The 16,706-nt window shown below is 45.9% G+C and overlaps 1 protein-coding gene across 2 annotated transcripts in view; it reads right to left on the bottom strand.

Moving 5' to 3' along the window:
- Nucleotides 1–16,350, bottom strand: part of LOC115115111 (calcium-independent phospholipase A2-gamma-like) — a 36,805-nt gene extending 20,455 nt beyond the window's left edge. Inside the window, exons 1-8 of one of the 2 annotated variants that reach the window (XM_029643595.2) lie at nucleotides 16,027–16,350; nucleotides 14,142–15,591; nucleotides 11,625–11,774; nucleotides 9,319–9,470; nucleotides 8,807–8,901; nucleotides 4,822–4,993; nucleotides 4,546–4,603; nucleotides 3,644–3,838 (exon numbers count right to left, since the gene is read on the bottom strand). In XM_029643595.2, the coding sequence (XP_029499455.1) occupies nucleotides 3,644–3,838; nucleotides 4,546–4,603; nucleotides 4,822–4,993; nucleotides 8,807–8,901; nucleotides 9,319–9,470; nucleotides 11,625–11,774; nucleotides 14,142–15,542 (2,223 nt within the window). In that variant the 5' untranslated portion in view covers nucleotides 15,543–15,591; nucleotides 16,027–16,350. The remainder of the gene's footprint in view (nucleotides 1–3,643; nucleotides 3,839–4,545; nucleotides 4,604–4,821; nucleotides 4,994–8,806; nucleotides 8,902–9,318; nucleotides 9,471–11,624; nucleotides 11,775–14,141; nucleotides 15,592–16,026) is intronic. The other variant, XM_029643594.2, reaches the window with a different exon arrangement.
- Nucleotides 16,351–16,706: the final 356 nt, after the last annotated feature.

Raw genomic sequence — 16,706 nt, 5'->3', positions numbered from 1 at the left:
GGCATGAGTCTTTAGATGCCCATTTAGAATGGATATTGACGTTAAGTATCTCAGGCAGACTTGCGTCTCAAACACCACCCTATTTCCTATGCACTACACTAATAGGACTCCGGTCAAAAGTAGTGCACTATTTAGGGGATAGGGTACCAAACCCTTAGTTTGACCGACTCTTCCTGCTCTCCATCTAAATGGACCTGTCTGGAAACAAACAAACACTGATGGGAGAGGGGTGGAGCTCCTCCATTTTACCGCGCTGATGGTTTTCACATTAAAACACAACTCCTGAAGTGTGTTGAGGAGATTGGGATGATACAGGATAATGTGAAGTAGAAACACACTGGAGGAAGGACATAAAAGAACCTCAGTCCTTTAAATACTGGCTGCTGCTGTGAAGGACACATCCTGACGTATTCTACCATGAATAATCCTGTTCCAACGCCTACATCAACCCCCGTCCATACTGACCGTGTTAGAGCCTTGGTCCTGTATGACTCAGTTGATGTGGAGGTAGCAACACCAAGGTTCTGGTGCAAATCACATTCACTAGAAAACATTTATGCAGAAAACTTGCTGTGCTGTAGGCCTATGTCACTTTGCATTAAGTGGTATACATTATTTAAGTGGTAATGCCCGAGAAGCAGGTTTGGAGGATATATTGGCACAGGTGTTAGGCCCGAAACAAAGTCGAGCGCCGGCAAACCGTGACAGTACATCCTCCAAACATCGGCTGAGGGCATTATCACTTTTATACAATGGTTACCATATTAAAATAATGACTTCCATATTTTCATTAAAAACATTATTTTGGGGCCTCCCGGGTAACGCAGTGGACCAAGGCACGATGCAGTGCTAGCTGTGCCACCAGAGACTCTGGGTTCGAGCCCAGGCTCTGTCGCACAATTGGCCGAGTGTCGTCCGGGTTAGGGAGGTCTCATCGCACAATAGTGCCTCCTGTGGCGGGCCGGGCGCAGTGCACGCTGACCAGGTCGCTAGGCACACAGTGCTTCCTCCTACACATTGGTGCGGCTGGCTTCCGGGTTGGATGCGCGCTGTGTTAAGAAACAGTGCGGCTTGGTTGGATTGTGTTTCAGAGGACACATGGCTCTCGATCTTTGTCTCTCCCGAGCACGTACGGGGGTTGTAGCGATGAGACAAGACTGTAACGACTACAATTGGACACCACGAAATTGGGGAGAAAAAGGGGGTAAAAAAATATATATATATATATATTTTTTTTTTTTGATATATATATATATATATATATTTTGATGAATTTGTTCATACTATTTCATCCTTCCACAAGCTATAGTCCCGACACAAATCTAGGGTTGCTAGCCAACCTGGCTGGTCGTTCGTACTATTGGTTCGGTTGCCAGAGACGCGACCCAGTCGTTCAGTCATCATGTTCTGTACCCAGTCGTTCAGTCATCATGTTCTTTACCCAGTCGTTCAGTCATCATGTTCTGTACCCAGTCGTTCAGTCTTTATGTTCTGTACCCAGTCGTTCAGTCTTTATGTTCTGTACCCAGTCGTTCAGTCCTTCTGTTCTGTACCCAGTCGTTCAGTCCTTCTGTTCTGTACCCAGTCGTTCAGTCTTTATGTTCTGTACCCAGTCGTTCAGTCTTTATGTTCTGTACCCAGTCGTTCAGTCCTTCTGTTCTGTACCCAGTCGTTCAGTCTTTATGTTCTGTACCCAGTCGTTCAGTCTTTATGTTCTGTACCCAGTCGTTCAGTCTTTATGTTCTGTACCCAGTCGTTCAGTCTTTATGTTCTGTACCCAGTCGTTCAGTCTTTATGTTCTGTACCCAGTCGTTCAGTCTTTATGTTCTGTACCCAGTCGTTCAGTCTTTATGTTCTGTACCCAGTCGTTCAGTCTTTATGTTCTGTACCCAGTCGTTCAGTCTTTATGTTCTGTACCCAGTCGTTCAGTCTTTATGTTCTGTACCCAGTCGTTCAGTCTTTATGTTCTGTACCCAGTCGTTCAGTCCTTCTGTTCTGTACCCAGTCGTTCAGTCTTTATGTTCTGTACCCAGTCGTTCAGTCTTTATGTTCTGTACCCAGTCGTTCAGTCTTTATGTTCTGTACCCAGTCGTTCAGTCTTTATGTTCTGTACCCAGTCGTTCAGTCTTTATGTTCTGCATCTTTGTACGCGACCCAAGCAGTTTGTTCTAAATGGTCCATTTCCATACTGGCTGGTAACGTTCCTATCACTTGCTTGTTAAGTCAACTACAGCTCATTTACAGTCATGTCAAACAGTGCAGCCAAAATAACAAAGTAGCTGTATATGTTTAAGCTGTTTTCTAGTTATGTTGATTTTGATACATACATAACAATGAGCTAGTGATGCGTGATTTCACCTGGCATAGAAAATGTGCTCTCTCTTCAGGAGGAGGAGTTAGCCAACAACACAGCTAACACAACCACTTCAAACTGAAGCTGGTAAGACTGAGAACTGAAGCTGGTAAGACTGAGAACTGAAGCTGGTAAGACTGAGAACTGAAGCTGCACTTCGTTTCACCGGTTGTCTTTTGGTGTTTCCATAAAAATGATGCGGATTCATGATTTCGACTGGCTGAGTAAAGCTGTCTGCCATGTCCTGACTCCCAACATGTTCATTACTCTGGGACAGCTGGAGATCCAATTTCAATACTGAAACAATGTTGCAAATGTCGGAGAGACAGACAGCAGGTTGATACAAATCTCTGCTGTTGAAGACTGTTGGTCTAAAAGAAATGTGAGATAATGTCTAGATGTTATTTATAGTGGACAACAACTAGTCTAAAAGAAATGTGAGATAATGTCTAGATGTTTTATATAGTGAACAACTAGTCTAAGAGAAATGTGAGATAATGTCTAGATGTTTTTTATAGTGGACAACTAGTCTAAGAGAAATGTGAGATAATGTCTAGATGTGTTTTATAGTGGACAACAACTAGTCTAAGAGAAATGTGAGATAATGTCTAGATGTTTTATATAGTGAACAACTAGTCTAAGAGAAATGTGAGATAATGTCTAGATGTGTTTTATAGTGGACAACAACTAGTCTAAGAGAAATGTGAGATAATGTCTAGATGTTTTATATAGTGAACAACTAGTCTAAGAGAAATGTGAGATAATGTCTAGATGTGTTTTATAGTGGACAACAACTAGTCTAAGAGAAATGTGAGATAATGTCTAGATGGTTTTTATAGTGGACAACAACTAGTCTAAGAGAAATGTGAGATAATGTCTAGATGTTTTTTTATAGTGGAGATCAAGTTTATGAATTGCCTGGCTGGGCTGATGAGACAGTGGATTGCTCAGTCAGATGGAACAGAGTAAATGGGCATTTTAACATCATAGATTTAGCTGGATGGTAACTTGTAGAATAGACACCGGCTGGAATGTGGTTTATAACCAATCAGCATTCAGGAGTAGAACCACCCCTTGTATAATATATTAACACTAAGTAGTAAACTACACAGGCCGTCAGAGAGCTAAGTGCTGGATCCCTCTAACTGGAGAGGATTAGTGAAAAGGGATGTGGAATAGGGAAGGCAGACAGGAGAGAGAGAGGCCAGGGAAGATATGGAGTATTGGTGGCAGCTGTAGTGTAGAGCATTGTGAGGGGCAAAGAATTAGGATTTCTAAAACTCGTCTTACCTGGTGAAGGTCGTGTCCCAGGGCAAACTCCTGGAAGTACCCTGGGGCAGCGGAGGACGCTCTGATGGCCTGCCACAGCTTGTGTTCACAGCCCCCCAGGTAGTGGGAGCGCACCCCTGGCTGAAGGTTATAGTTCCTGAACACATAGGCCTTCAGAGGAGTGCCCCTGTTCACGATGGTACTCACTGCTGCTATCTGGTGGTAAGAGGGTACATGAGATTTTATTTATTTTTATTCCCTACTTGGCCCCATTTGATAAGCTGCTGGTGATTTAAAAAGGTCAATGTACATAACCATGAATTGAAGAAGAGTGGCATTAATAGAATGTGTTGCTGTATCCACTTAATCCCCACAAGAGATACAGGGAGGGTGTCATATACATTAAATATGACAATTAAAAACAGAACACAAATGCACTACTATGGAAGTTATATGACATATAGTGACAACATTTAGAGCCATAAAAATACCTTAGAACACAGTAATGCTCTGAGGACCCATTGAAATAAAATCTATACAACTGTTAGTCATTACACAATCAGATGTTATAAAAGCCTAATAACACCACAGACAAGCACGTATTCTGACACACAGTGTAATCCTTACCAAAAACCTCATTATTATTTCACTGCCTAGCCTCAGCCTGGCTGTCGTACATGGAACTAGAGAATGTGTGGATTCTGTGTCAGCCTAGCCACCGGAGCTGCAGCAGTGTGTGTGTGTGTGATAGAAATGGTTCCAGCCAGCCAGTGAGACGATGGCCAGAGGCTTTCTCATTGACCTCATTATTAAGAGACGGAGGGACTTCCTTTTCAATGCTCCTCCCTCAGCAACCGTGAGGGTGTGTCTGTGTCTGTTTGCCAGCTCCACACTGTTAGTCACGCCATGTTAGAAAAACTCACCTTTGGGCATTTGGGGTTTCTTGATGTTTCCACCATCAGATCAGAGCCCATTTTTTCTCTGTGGGAGAAAATGAAAGGAGAGCTTAGTCTGGGGCTGTGTCTGAACAAGTTAGTAGCCTTAAAATCCTTGCTTCCTCCATTCCCCTCAAAGCTCATTGGAGGAAGTCAGAGGAAGGGACCTTTGTTCATCTCCACCAATGAGCTTTGAGAGGAATTGATCTGCGGTGCTGTTCTTAATTCATGAAGTTAATCTATTCCATTATATTAAATACCAACTTGAGAATGTTCTCCCAGGTCTCGGAGTTGTAGAAGGCGTGGCTCCAGCCCATCTTGACGGTTCCCACGATGACGTTCTGCTTGAAGACGTCAGAACCCAGCTTCCTGTAGAGCACCTCACACTCATTTAGAGGGATCTGGAACACACCCAGCATGAAGCCCAGGATGGAACCTGACAGAGAGCGAGAACAGGAGGATATTTAGCCACACACGGAGGACAAAGAATGTACACTTTAAAAAGTATTATTTGTTTGTTAGTCCAATAACACCAACACATTTTCATATTGAGACCTGAGGAGAGACATGGAAAAATCCTACCCCCCGTTATGGACTACAAAACAACCCCTACCCCCCGTTATATAGACTACAAAACAACCCCTAGGCCCCGTTATATAGACTACAAAACAACCCCTAGGCCCCGTTATATAGACTACAAAACAACCCCTAGGCCCCGTTATATAGACTACAAAACAACCCCTAGGCCCCGTTATATAGACTACAAAACAACCCCTAGGCCCCGTTATATAGACTACAAAACAACCCCTAGGCCCCGTTATATAGACTACAAAACAACCCCTACCCCCGTTATATAGACTACAAAACAACCCCTACCCCCGTTATATAGACTACAAAACAACCCCTACCCCCGTTATATAGACTACAAAACAACCCCTACCCCCGTTATATAGACTACAAAACAACCCCTACCCCCGTTATATAGACTACAAAACAACCCCTACCCCCGTTATATAGACTACAAAACAACCCCTACCCCCGTTATATAGACTACAAAACAACCCCTACCCCCGTTATATAGACTACAAAACAAACCCTACCCCCCGTTATATAGACTACAAAACAAACCCTACCCCCGTTATAGACTACAAAACAAACCCTACCCCCCGTTATAGACTATAAAACAAATCCTAACCCTTATATTACAACCAACTAATTGCAGCATTACCACAGAAATGGAAGAGGCAAGTAGAGGAGGGGGGGGGGGGGGGGGAGTAAGGAACTTGTCTGACGGCCCTACATTAAAGACTATGATGTGTGTGATATATATATAAATTATCAGTTTCATTTAAGGACCAAAAACATTGACAGCTGTACCATATAAATTGCTAAATATTTGGAAAGAGATTTTCGATGTACCGATTCCATGGCACATAGATTATGAATTGAAACGCAAAACACCAGATTCAAAAGTTCTAATTTTTCAATTTAAATTATACAAAATTATTGCAACCAAAATAATATATATGTGTGGGATACAATGTTCCCAGCTCTGCAGATTTTGTAGCGAGGAGGCAGTCATTAGATCATTTATTTTGGTACTGTCCATATGTAGCTCGTTTTTGGTCACAGGTCCAGGAAGAAGAGTTGCAACATTTACCTAGAACTAACACTGCAGATAGCAATACTGGGTGATTTGAAAAGTCAAGCGATCAATAATATAATAATTATGAGAATAGAAAGGTTCAGTACTTTTGCGAAGCATCACAGCACAGTTGAAAAATATATGGCTGCTAGAAATCCAAAATGGATGGTGTTGAGAATCCCTCAACAAGGTTTCAGAGCTGCTGTCTGACAAAGGGAGGCCACAACGTAAATCTCATTCTTCCAGTCGTCCCTGGACCAGGGGCAGACCTGGGTTCAAATTGTAATTAAAAATCATCTCAACTACAGCTGTGATGAACTGAGCTTGCCAGGCTTAACTGTCCAACAGAATAGTCCCAAAACAGAAAAGCACGCACATCTGGCAGCCCAGACACGCTAGAGGAAACACTCAAATAGTATCAGGGTCTGGGGCTTACGGAGCAAGAGGCAAACTGGATGGAGGCTAACTGCCTGTAGGATCATCCGTTATGGGTATCATTACCCAGGGATGATCCATCCACAGACACTGGCTGAGATTAAAATGGCCACCAATGAACCAACCACAGTGACAAGCAGATCACTGCTAGCGTCCACAGGACCACAGCCATATAATGACACTAGCTATGACCACGGGGATAGTGATGTACATGACAAGACTGTCTTGTCTACAGGGCAGGAGACAGTCTCCTGCCCTGTAGACACTTCCGCTAACAGCCAAACCACGAACCCCATCTCTCGCTGTTTCTCCAGTAGCATTTCCCACACCCATCACCAGTCACCTGACCCAGGCCGCATGCTAGCAGCGCCACAACACCAACCTATCTACTAACGGCAGCTCCATCCTAACCCAAATCTGTGCCTGCCTTCCTGCTGAACTCTCTCTGGGACCTAAACCCTGCCTGGGGAGAGGATGTCCCCCACCCACCCCCCAGCATTGGGGCAGCTGCTGCCAGCCACTATCCAAGAAGACAGGCCCCTGTCCCAAAACTGGCATGGCAGGGTGAAACCAGGGTGTGCCAGCCAGCCAGATCATCGTGCCCAGAGCGAGACGGGCAGCCAACTCCAAACGTGGTGGCTGTCCTTAATGTTAAAGTAATCCTTAATGTTAAAGTATGCACATTACTTAGCTCATCAGGTGGAGGGGATTACCTTGACTAACACACTGGCCAGCCGTCTCACACACGCACACAGACCTTCAGAGAGCCCAGGGCTAGGCTGGCTTCCTCCAACAGGAGAGGATCAGGGACAATGGATACGGAGAGGGGGAGACAGACAGACAGACAGACAGAGAGCATGGCCGGGGAAGATAGAGGTTTGGTGGCAGCTGTAGGGTAGCGCTTTGTGAGAGGGAAAGCATTAGGCTTCCTAAAATGAGAGAAATGGTCAGGCCATGATGGACCTTGAGAGGAGGAGCAGGGGGTTATGGTAAACAGCACCACCATGTGGTGGTTGAGAGTACTACAATATTATATTGGGGCTCCCAAGTGGCGTAGAGGTCTAAGGCACTGCATCGGAATGCTTGAGGCGTCACTACAGACACCCTGGTTCGAATCCAGGCTGTATCACAACCGGCCGTAATTAGGAGTCCCATAGGGCGGCGCACAATTGGCCCAACGTCATCCGGGTTTGGCCGTCATTGTAATTAAGAATGTGTTCTTAACCGACTTGCCTAGTTAAATAAAAAGTTGTCATATATATATATATATAAATAAACAACAGAAAACATGACAACTGCCAGTAGATTATGTAGGTTTGATAAGGTATAGTCAAATCATTCAATAGCTGTTCTATTTATGTAATGTTTAATCTTCTTTTTCCGCTACTGGGAATAAATAAACAAGGAAAAAAACTATACACAATTATGCCATAAAAAATGTTTTCCTTCTCTGGCACTCAAAATACTCCAGTCATCTACCTTCTTGTATTATATAAACTGGAGACCATTAATCAAGTCTGAAATAAAAGAGGAGATCTGCTGAATTAAGAGCTTGCCCACGACAGTACAAAAGAAAATGACAACAAGAGTAAAGATTTGACATCCATTTACCATTCAGGCCCCCTAATGTTCCATAATGCCTGTGTCCTGGCATGCAGTGCAGGGTTGTGGACTGAGAGGCCTGAGCAGAGCAGGAACCCGAGTCCGCCACGGGGACTGAGCAGAGCAGGAACCAGAGTCAGCCCCGGGACTGAGCAGAGCAGGAACCCGAGTCAGCCCCGGGACTGAGCAGAGCAGGAACCCGAGTCCGCCACGGGGACTGAGCAGAGTAGGAACCCGAGTCAGCCCCGGGACTGAGCAGAGCAGGAATCCCGAGTCCGCCACGGGGACTGAGCAGAGCAGGAACCCGAGTCCGCCACGGGGACTGAGCAGTGCAGGAAGCCGAGTCAGCCACGGGGACTGAGCAGTGCAGGAAGCCGAGTCAGCCACGGGGACTGAGCAGAGCAGGAACCCGAGTCAGCCATGGGTCCCAGTACAGTCCCAGTACAGAACAGACTGGGAGGAGCAGTGAGCACTGCTCTGTTTAGAATGATCCACCCTGCAAGCTGCCCTCACAAACACACACTATTAGCCAGAGATGAAGTAGGTTAGGAGGACAATGCAACATACCTGTGCTGACACCACAGATGTAATCAAACAGTTGGTAGATGGGTTTTCCCGTCAGGGCTTCCAGTTTCTGCAGAGTCTGAAGGGCAATCAGTCCCCTGGACAGTAGAAAACACACACACACCATGAAGAGCACTAATATAGATTGTCTACGGGATGTAAAAGTGAGTGGAGTCGAAGTAATAACACTGATAATAACATCCGCCAGTGCCGCACACATTCAAATGGAGAACATTGGATAACTTGAACGCGATGGCAAAACAGTCTTCCTAACGCTCTTACTAGGTCTCTTATGTTCCTTTTCCCCCCTCAAATGCTACCCTCTTTCCTTCACACACACACTACTGTACCTTTCCCCCCTCAAATGCTACCCTCTTTCCTTCACACACACACTACTGTACCTTTCCCCCCTCAAATGCTACCCTCTTTCCTTCACACACACACTACTGTACCTTTCCCCCCTCAAATGCTACCCTCTTTCCTTCACACACACACACACACACACACTACTGTACCTGGTTCCCCCTCCGTCGATGGACAGGACCCTGATTCCCTGGCCCTTGACAGGGTTGGTGTATCCCACCAGCGTGAGGGCCTCCCTGACTGCTGCCTTCAGAGACGGGTCCTCAGCCTGGCGGAGACGCAGTAGGCACGGGATCGCCTTCTCCTGAGCGCCACACACACACAGCAAGATATAACAATATATAGTTAACGTCACTGACACCCATACGGTCAGTTCTAGAACTAATGCAAGTGGTTTTCAAATCAGTCAATTCAGGAACTACGCTGAAATTGCACATTCTTCTCAGATAACCGTGGCAGAGAATTGGAATGTAAGTTTACTTCATGAATTTACTGTGAAAAGTGAAAATTTAAAAAATGTACCCCAAACCTGCCCCCAAGGTACAAGGAACTATAGCTTGCCAGTCCCTGGTACTAAAAAAGGTCGGCAAACTTAGCAGAAGCTTTTATCCAAAGCAACAGAGTACAGCGAGTGGCATGCATACAGTAGGGTACGCATTTTAGAACATATGACCCCTGTGGAACAGACGTCATGCCTCCAGCATACAGTAGGGTACGCATTTTAGTACATATGACTCCTGTGGAACAGAAGTCATGCCTCCAGCATACACACACATTGACCTTAATACAAACAACACCTTAGAGGTCAGAGGAAATAGCAAGCAACATCAGTGACCAGTGGATTGACATAACTATACTGTAACTGAACAGACTTTAAAAAAACACTTCTGTATCCTCACTTGATCGCTGTTGACGAGGTTAACCAATGTTTCCTCAGGCCAGAAACAATGGCCTTGGGTTAAGTTGTCCAATGGGACAGTCCCTACAGATACGGGTATGTGTAATGTAAATAACCTGTATGATGATAAGGGAACATACACTGAGTGTACAAAACATTAGGAACACCTGCTCTTTCCATGACAGACTGACCAGGTAAAAGCTATGATCGCATATTGATGTCACCTGTTAAATTCAGTTCAATCTGTGTAGATGAAGGGGAGGAGACAGGTTAAAGAAGGATTTTTAAGTCTTGAGACGTATTCTGTATGTGTGCCATTCAGAGGGTGAACGGACGAGACAGAAAATTAAAGTGCCTTAGAATGGGGTATGATAGTAGGTGCCAGGCGCACCGGTCTGAGTGTGTCAAGAACTGCCAAGCTGCTGGGTTTTTCAAGCTCAACAGCTTCCTGTGTGTATAAAGCATGTTCCACCACCCAAAGGACATCCAGCCAACTTGACACAACTGAGGGAAACATTGGAGTCAACATGGGCCAGCATCCCTGTGGAACGCTTTCAACACTTAGAGAGTCCATGCCCGGAGGAATTGAGGCTGTTCTGAGGTCTAACTCAATATTAGGAAGGTGTTCCTAATGTTTTGTCACTCAGTGTATAGGCCCACATACAAACCTGGGGCGGCAGGGTAGCCTAGTGGTTAGAGCGTTGGACTAGTAACCGGAAGGTTGCAAGTTCAAACACCCAAGCTGACAAGGTCGTCGAGATCTGTCGTTCTGCCCCTGAACAGGCAGTTAACCTACTGTTCCTAGGCCGTCATTGAAAATAAGAATTTGTTCTTAACTGACTTGTCTAGTTAAATAAAGGTAAAAAAATAAAATAAAAATATAGGAACAGTTCTCTCAATTAATGACTTTCTTTTATACAAGCACTATGTTGGCTAAGCTGTGGTCATAGCAAAAGTTGGAAAAGAAAAGGAGAGCCGGACACTATAGGAGCTCAGATTCCATCATTTCAATAACCAATGTTTCATCAGCGTGGAAACGTTGGTTATTAGGTTATTTAATGATTGCATCTCCTAGAGTATGTTGCTCTCCTTGTCCTTTCCACGTGTTCTACTCCGCTAGCCAGCACCTCGCCTACACAGGTATGTGTTTCTTTCGCCTCTAGCCGTAGCAACAGTTGACATTTAGCAAGTCAGAGAGCTTAAGGACGTGCCCTGGTCAAACGTAGTACACTATATAGAGAATACGGTACCATTTGGACAGAACCCCAAAGAGTAAGAAAAACAGAACAGCCGCCCCAGATATTCTCACCAGACAACATGATTCTGTATGCAGAGAAACCCTGCTGTACTGCATATCTGAGGGGAAAGATTAAGGTGAAGAATTGATCAGGATGGAGAGATAGTTGTTAGTGTGTGTGTGTGCGCGCATGTTTCCAAACTACTGATCAGCAGTAAATAATGCCATTTTTTCACCCTTCCATTCAAATCAAATCCACATTACTGAAACATTGACTTTATGACGCTGAAACGATGGGCCTTTACAGCAGTCAGCCAGCCCACCTTGACAGCCACCCCGCGGGTCTCTGGAAACTCCAGTAGATGAAAGCTGAGCTCCTCCACTCTGTTGATGTAGACCCTGACATCAGACGCTCGGTTTAACGCCTTCACCAGGGACCGGGTCCGGTTGTCCACGCTCAGCCTAGCTATGATCTAGGAACAGATCACACACAGGTTAGACACTTTCTCAATCACCACAACAGTTAAGTCTGGCTTATCTAATACCTCATTTATTATTGACTGATTTAGCCATGATGTCAATAACTCAGACACAACCTACCTACATTTGCATTTGACATGTATTTAGGGGTGTTTTTTCTAAAATGACCGGTCGATAAGCCTGAAACAGTTTATTTTGTAAGAAAAACCATAAATCATCTATATATGTCTCGAATGTTAAGAGGATTTCTTCTCCTACCACAGGAGGTCGCTGGCATTTTAAGAGGGGAGGATGGGCTCCTGGTAACGACTGGTGGTGTGGGGGCTGTGCTTTGGCAAAGTGGGTGGGGTTATACCCTTCCTGTTTGGCCCTGTCTGGGGGTGTCCTCGGATGGGGCCACAGTGTCTCCTGACCCCTCCTGTCTCAGCCTCCAGTAATTTATGCTGCAGTAGTTTATGTGTCGGGGGGCTGGGGTCAGTTTGTTATATCTGGAGTACTTCTCCTGTCCTATTCGGTGTCCTGTGTGAATCTAAGTGTGCGTTCTCTAATTCTCTCCTTCTCTCTTTCCCTCTCTCGGAGGACCTGAGCCCTAGGACCATGCCCCAGGACTACCTGACATGATGACTCCTTGCTGTCCCCAGTCCACCTGACCGTGCTGCTGCTCCAGTTTCAACTGTTCTGCCGTATTATTATTGGACCATGCTGGTCATTTATGAACATTTGAACATCTTGGCCATGTTCTGTTATAATCTCCACCTGGCACAGCCAGAAGAGGACTGGCCACCCCACATAGCCTGGTTCCTCTAGGTTTCTTCCTAGGTTTTGGCCTTTCTAGGGAGTTTTTCCTAGCCACCGTGCTTCTACACCTGCATTGCTTGCTGTTTGGGGTTTTAGGCTGGGTTTCTGTACAGCACTTTGAGATATCAGCTGATGTACGAAGGGCTATATAAATAAATTTGATTTGAGTAGAATAAGTAGGGAGGACGGGCTCATGGTAACGACTGGAGTAGAATAAGTAGGGAGGACAGGCTCCTGGTAACGACTGGAGTAGAATAAGTAGGGAGGACAGGCTCCTGGTAACGACTGGAGCAGAATAAGTAGGGAGGACGGGCTCATGGTAACGACTGGAGTAGAACAAGTAGGGAGGACGGGCTCCTGGTAACGACTGGAGCAGAATAAGTAGGGAGGACTGGCTCCTGGTAACGACTGGAGTAGAATAAGTAGGGAGGACGGGCTCATGGTAATGACTGGAGCAGAATAAGTAGGGAGTATGGGGTCCTGGTAACGACTGGAGCAGAATAAGTAGGGAGGACGGGCTCCTGGTAACGACTGGAGTAGAATAAGAGGGGAGGACGGGCTCATGGTAACGACTGGAGTAGAATAAGTAGGGAGGACTGGCTCCTGGTAACGACTGGAGTAGAATAAGTAGGGAGGACGGGCTCCTGGTAACGACTGGAGTAGAATAAGTAGGGAGGACGGGCTCATGGTAACGACTGGAGTAGAATAAGTAGGGAGGACGGGCTCCTGGTAACGACTGGAGTAGAATAAGTGGGGAGGACGGGCTCATGGTAACGACTGGAGCAGAATAAGTAGGGAGGACGGGCTCATGGTAACGACTGGAGTAGAATAAGTAGGGAGGACGGGCTCATGGTAACGGCTGGAGCAGAATAAGTGGTGGATCAAATACATTAAACACATGGTTTCCATGTGTTTGATGCCATTCCATTCGCTCTGTTCCAGCCATTATTATGAGCCGTCCTCCCCTCAGCAGCCTCCATTGATGCCTACATGACATAGTTGTATATGGAGGGTATAGCCTGTGGTGGAACGTTGCCAGGACTCATATGTCCCACCAGTTGTGACTCCAATGTATGATGTGACAGTGGCACAGTGTGCTAGATAGAGGGGTTCCTAGAATCCCTCTTCAAAAATAACCCTGTGAGTTTTCTGGAATCGACAACCTAGTAAACAGGTGTACTTTGCCTGTGTATGTTGTTGTATTGATATGAAAACAACAGGCCACAGTAGGACAAAAAACTAGTTATTGACAAACCGGTGCGCCTTGCACTTACTACCATATCCCGTTCAAAGGCACGTAATCTTTTGTTTCGCCCATTCACCCTCTGAATGGCACACACAGACAATCCATGTCTCAATTGTCTCAAGGCTTAAAAATCCTTCTTTAACCCATCTCCTCCCCTTCATCTACACTGATTGAAGTAGATTTAAAAAGTGACATCAATAAGGGATCACAGCTTCACCTGAATTCACCTGGTCTGTCATGCTTCAACAGGTTGCATTGCTTTTCAACATGATTCCTAACAGTCAGACCCTTGACAGACACGATAATGTAGGCCTACCTTCTCTCTTTGGAGCAGCAGTCTCTTGGCCCTCTCCTCAGCAGCCTTCTGTTCCGTATTCACCGCCACCTCTCCTTGCCATGGCTTTGCCCCTGTCTCTTGTGCCTTCAGCCTCTTCTGCTCTACAGCAGCACTCTTGGGTTCAGCAGCTGCCCTGCTAAACCTGGGGACCAGGGGAGCAATGTAGCTCCCTACAAAGGCCTGTACAGTGTCACCAGAGTAGGATAGGTAACGGCCGATACCCTTTTTAGAAGATGGGGAACTTACAGGTGCAGCAGTGGAACCACGGTCTGTGTTATGCTCTTTATCCTCATCAGACTTTGTTATGTTGCTGAAGTACGAGTTCACGTGGTGGGACAGGTAGTTGTAGGTCTCATCCAGGTTAACTGAGAAGGAGCTGGGATGGAAGAGTTGTGTTGTGGTCTGTTGGGAGACTGTGGTGGTGGCTCTCTCAGGTGCACTACTCTCTGTTGGTAGTGGTGATCTGACCTGCTCCAGCCTTTTGGTGGTCCCGTTTGTGGTCCCGTTGGTGGCCACAGTGGTTGTGACAATGGATGCTGTGGCTGCACGCTGCACCCTCCTCTGTCTGACTTCCTGGATACTGGGGCCTGAGACAGCAGCATTTGCCCTGGCAATGTTGGGGCGAGGGGTGGCAATGGGAGGGGCGCTGGCGGTAATGCCAGGAGTAGGGCCAGGTGTAAGATATGGAGTAGGTGTAAGTGTTGGAGATAGAGTAGGTGTGTGTGTAGAAGCAGTGGCTGTAGTAGGTGGAGGACTAGGGGCAGACACCGAGGCAGGGATTGGAGAAGGTGCATTAGCATTAACAGTGGTGTTAGCGGAGGTATAGGCAGGAACTGGGGCTGGGGTTAGAGCTGGGGCTGGGGTTAGAGCTGGGTACCCTACAGTACCATGACCCTGTGGTGTTAGCCCCATCTCCGGGTTGGCTTCCAACACTTTGCCAGCCTCAATGGCCTTCTGTTTGGGTTTGGCTTTGAGCCGGGCTATCTTGGAGAGGAGCTCAGCGTGTGACCCGCTCACCGCCTTGGAGACGGAGTCCAGGGTGCTCCTGAAGCGCGACATGGTGTGGCTGAGACCAGTGGACCAGCGTGAGGTGGATGTATTTAAGTAGTAGACACTGGTGTGGAGGCCAAGCCTGTGTCTTATCTGACTAGCTCTGGAGAGCCATATCTTATTGCGAATTCTACTTTTTGTGCTGTGGGTATACTTCCAGCTGAGAAAGCCAACTTTGTGGCTCAGGCCTGCTCGGACATCAAACCTACAAGGAGGGTGTTGTTGAGAAGACAATGGAAGTGATGCTGCTCGTTGACCTTGTGTATGCCAGAAGTTCGCTGCTCTGCTTACTTTGAGCACACAAGAATCTGGAACACATCTCAGAGACATCCCTCTTGGTCTCGGAAGGCAGCTTTCATTTGTTTATTCCTTCATGAAGCTGGTGAACAATAATACAAAAATAAGCATGACTAAAGAGGTACTGTGTAGTTTAAAACATATTGGAGATGCATGTAACTATCTGGTAAGGCCAGCTCTGAGATAGGCGGCTGTTATCCGGATGGCTTACTAGTGGCGCTAGCCTGTCGATTGCATAACTGCAAATGCACCCAATGACCAATGTGTGCTAGCTAGCCGCAGCTAATACGTTAAATCACCATGTTGTAGATGTGTTATCCCACTGGATTACAACCATATCTATAGCACTTTTTTTATTAAACCTGGGGAATTAGGCAATCTATGCATGAACATTAGCTAGTTTACAACAACAGCTACTTAGCTAGAATTGCTAGCTACCGGTATTCCAGAAACAGACACTAAACGGGTAACCGTAGCTATCTAAATGTAACAGTCTAGCCAGGCTATGATAACATACCAGTTTCTTGATGACGGTTGGTGGAAATCTGAAGAATTCATTGACTCTCGTAACAGCGAAATCAAACGAACATGTAAACACGGTTCACAACAAGCTTCTCGGTATGTGTTGGGGTCATTCGACTCGACAGTTTTAATCCACTGACAACAACAAAAAACAGAGGAAAACAATGATCACGCGGTCTTTGATCTGACCTACAATTGGCTATTTATCACCTGCCACTATCAGCCCACTGAGGGGAATTGGATTAATGGCCCGGGTGAACCGGGTTAGTTGTTTGCATTACATTTGGAACCGGATTGGCTAACGGGCGTGAGCTAGGAGTCTATTATACTGACAAAATAGTCTAGTCTAGTGACTGCTCTAACAAATGGGTATATTCGATTATGCTGATCAGCGGGACACCGGTCTATGGCCCGTGACGTGACCGTGCAAAAGCGGAGAGGGAGGAGCGCCCTTCTCAAATCCAACAGTAATATGCGCTGCTCGGTAGTGTTGCCATCAAGGCAGCATTGTGCATCATCCGGAAACCAACATCTATTTTTTTGAAATAGATATACACTATACGTCAAAAGTTTTAGAACACCTACTCATTCAAGGGTTTCTTTATTTTTCCTATTTTCTACATTGCAGAATAATAGTGTACACATCAACAGTATGAAATAACACATAGAGAATTA

This window comes from Oncorhynchus nerka, linkage group LG9a (assembly GCF_034236695.1).
Source record: "Oncorhynchus nerka isolate Pitt River linkage group LG9a, Oner_Uvic_2.0, whole genome shotgun sequence".
Lineage (NCBI taxonomy): Eukaryota > Metazoa > Chordata > Actinopteri > Salmoniformes > Salmonidae > Oncorhynchus > Oncorhynchus nerka.
This window is presented reverse-complemented; position numbering and strand designations above follow the sequence as displayed.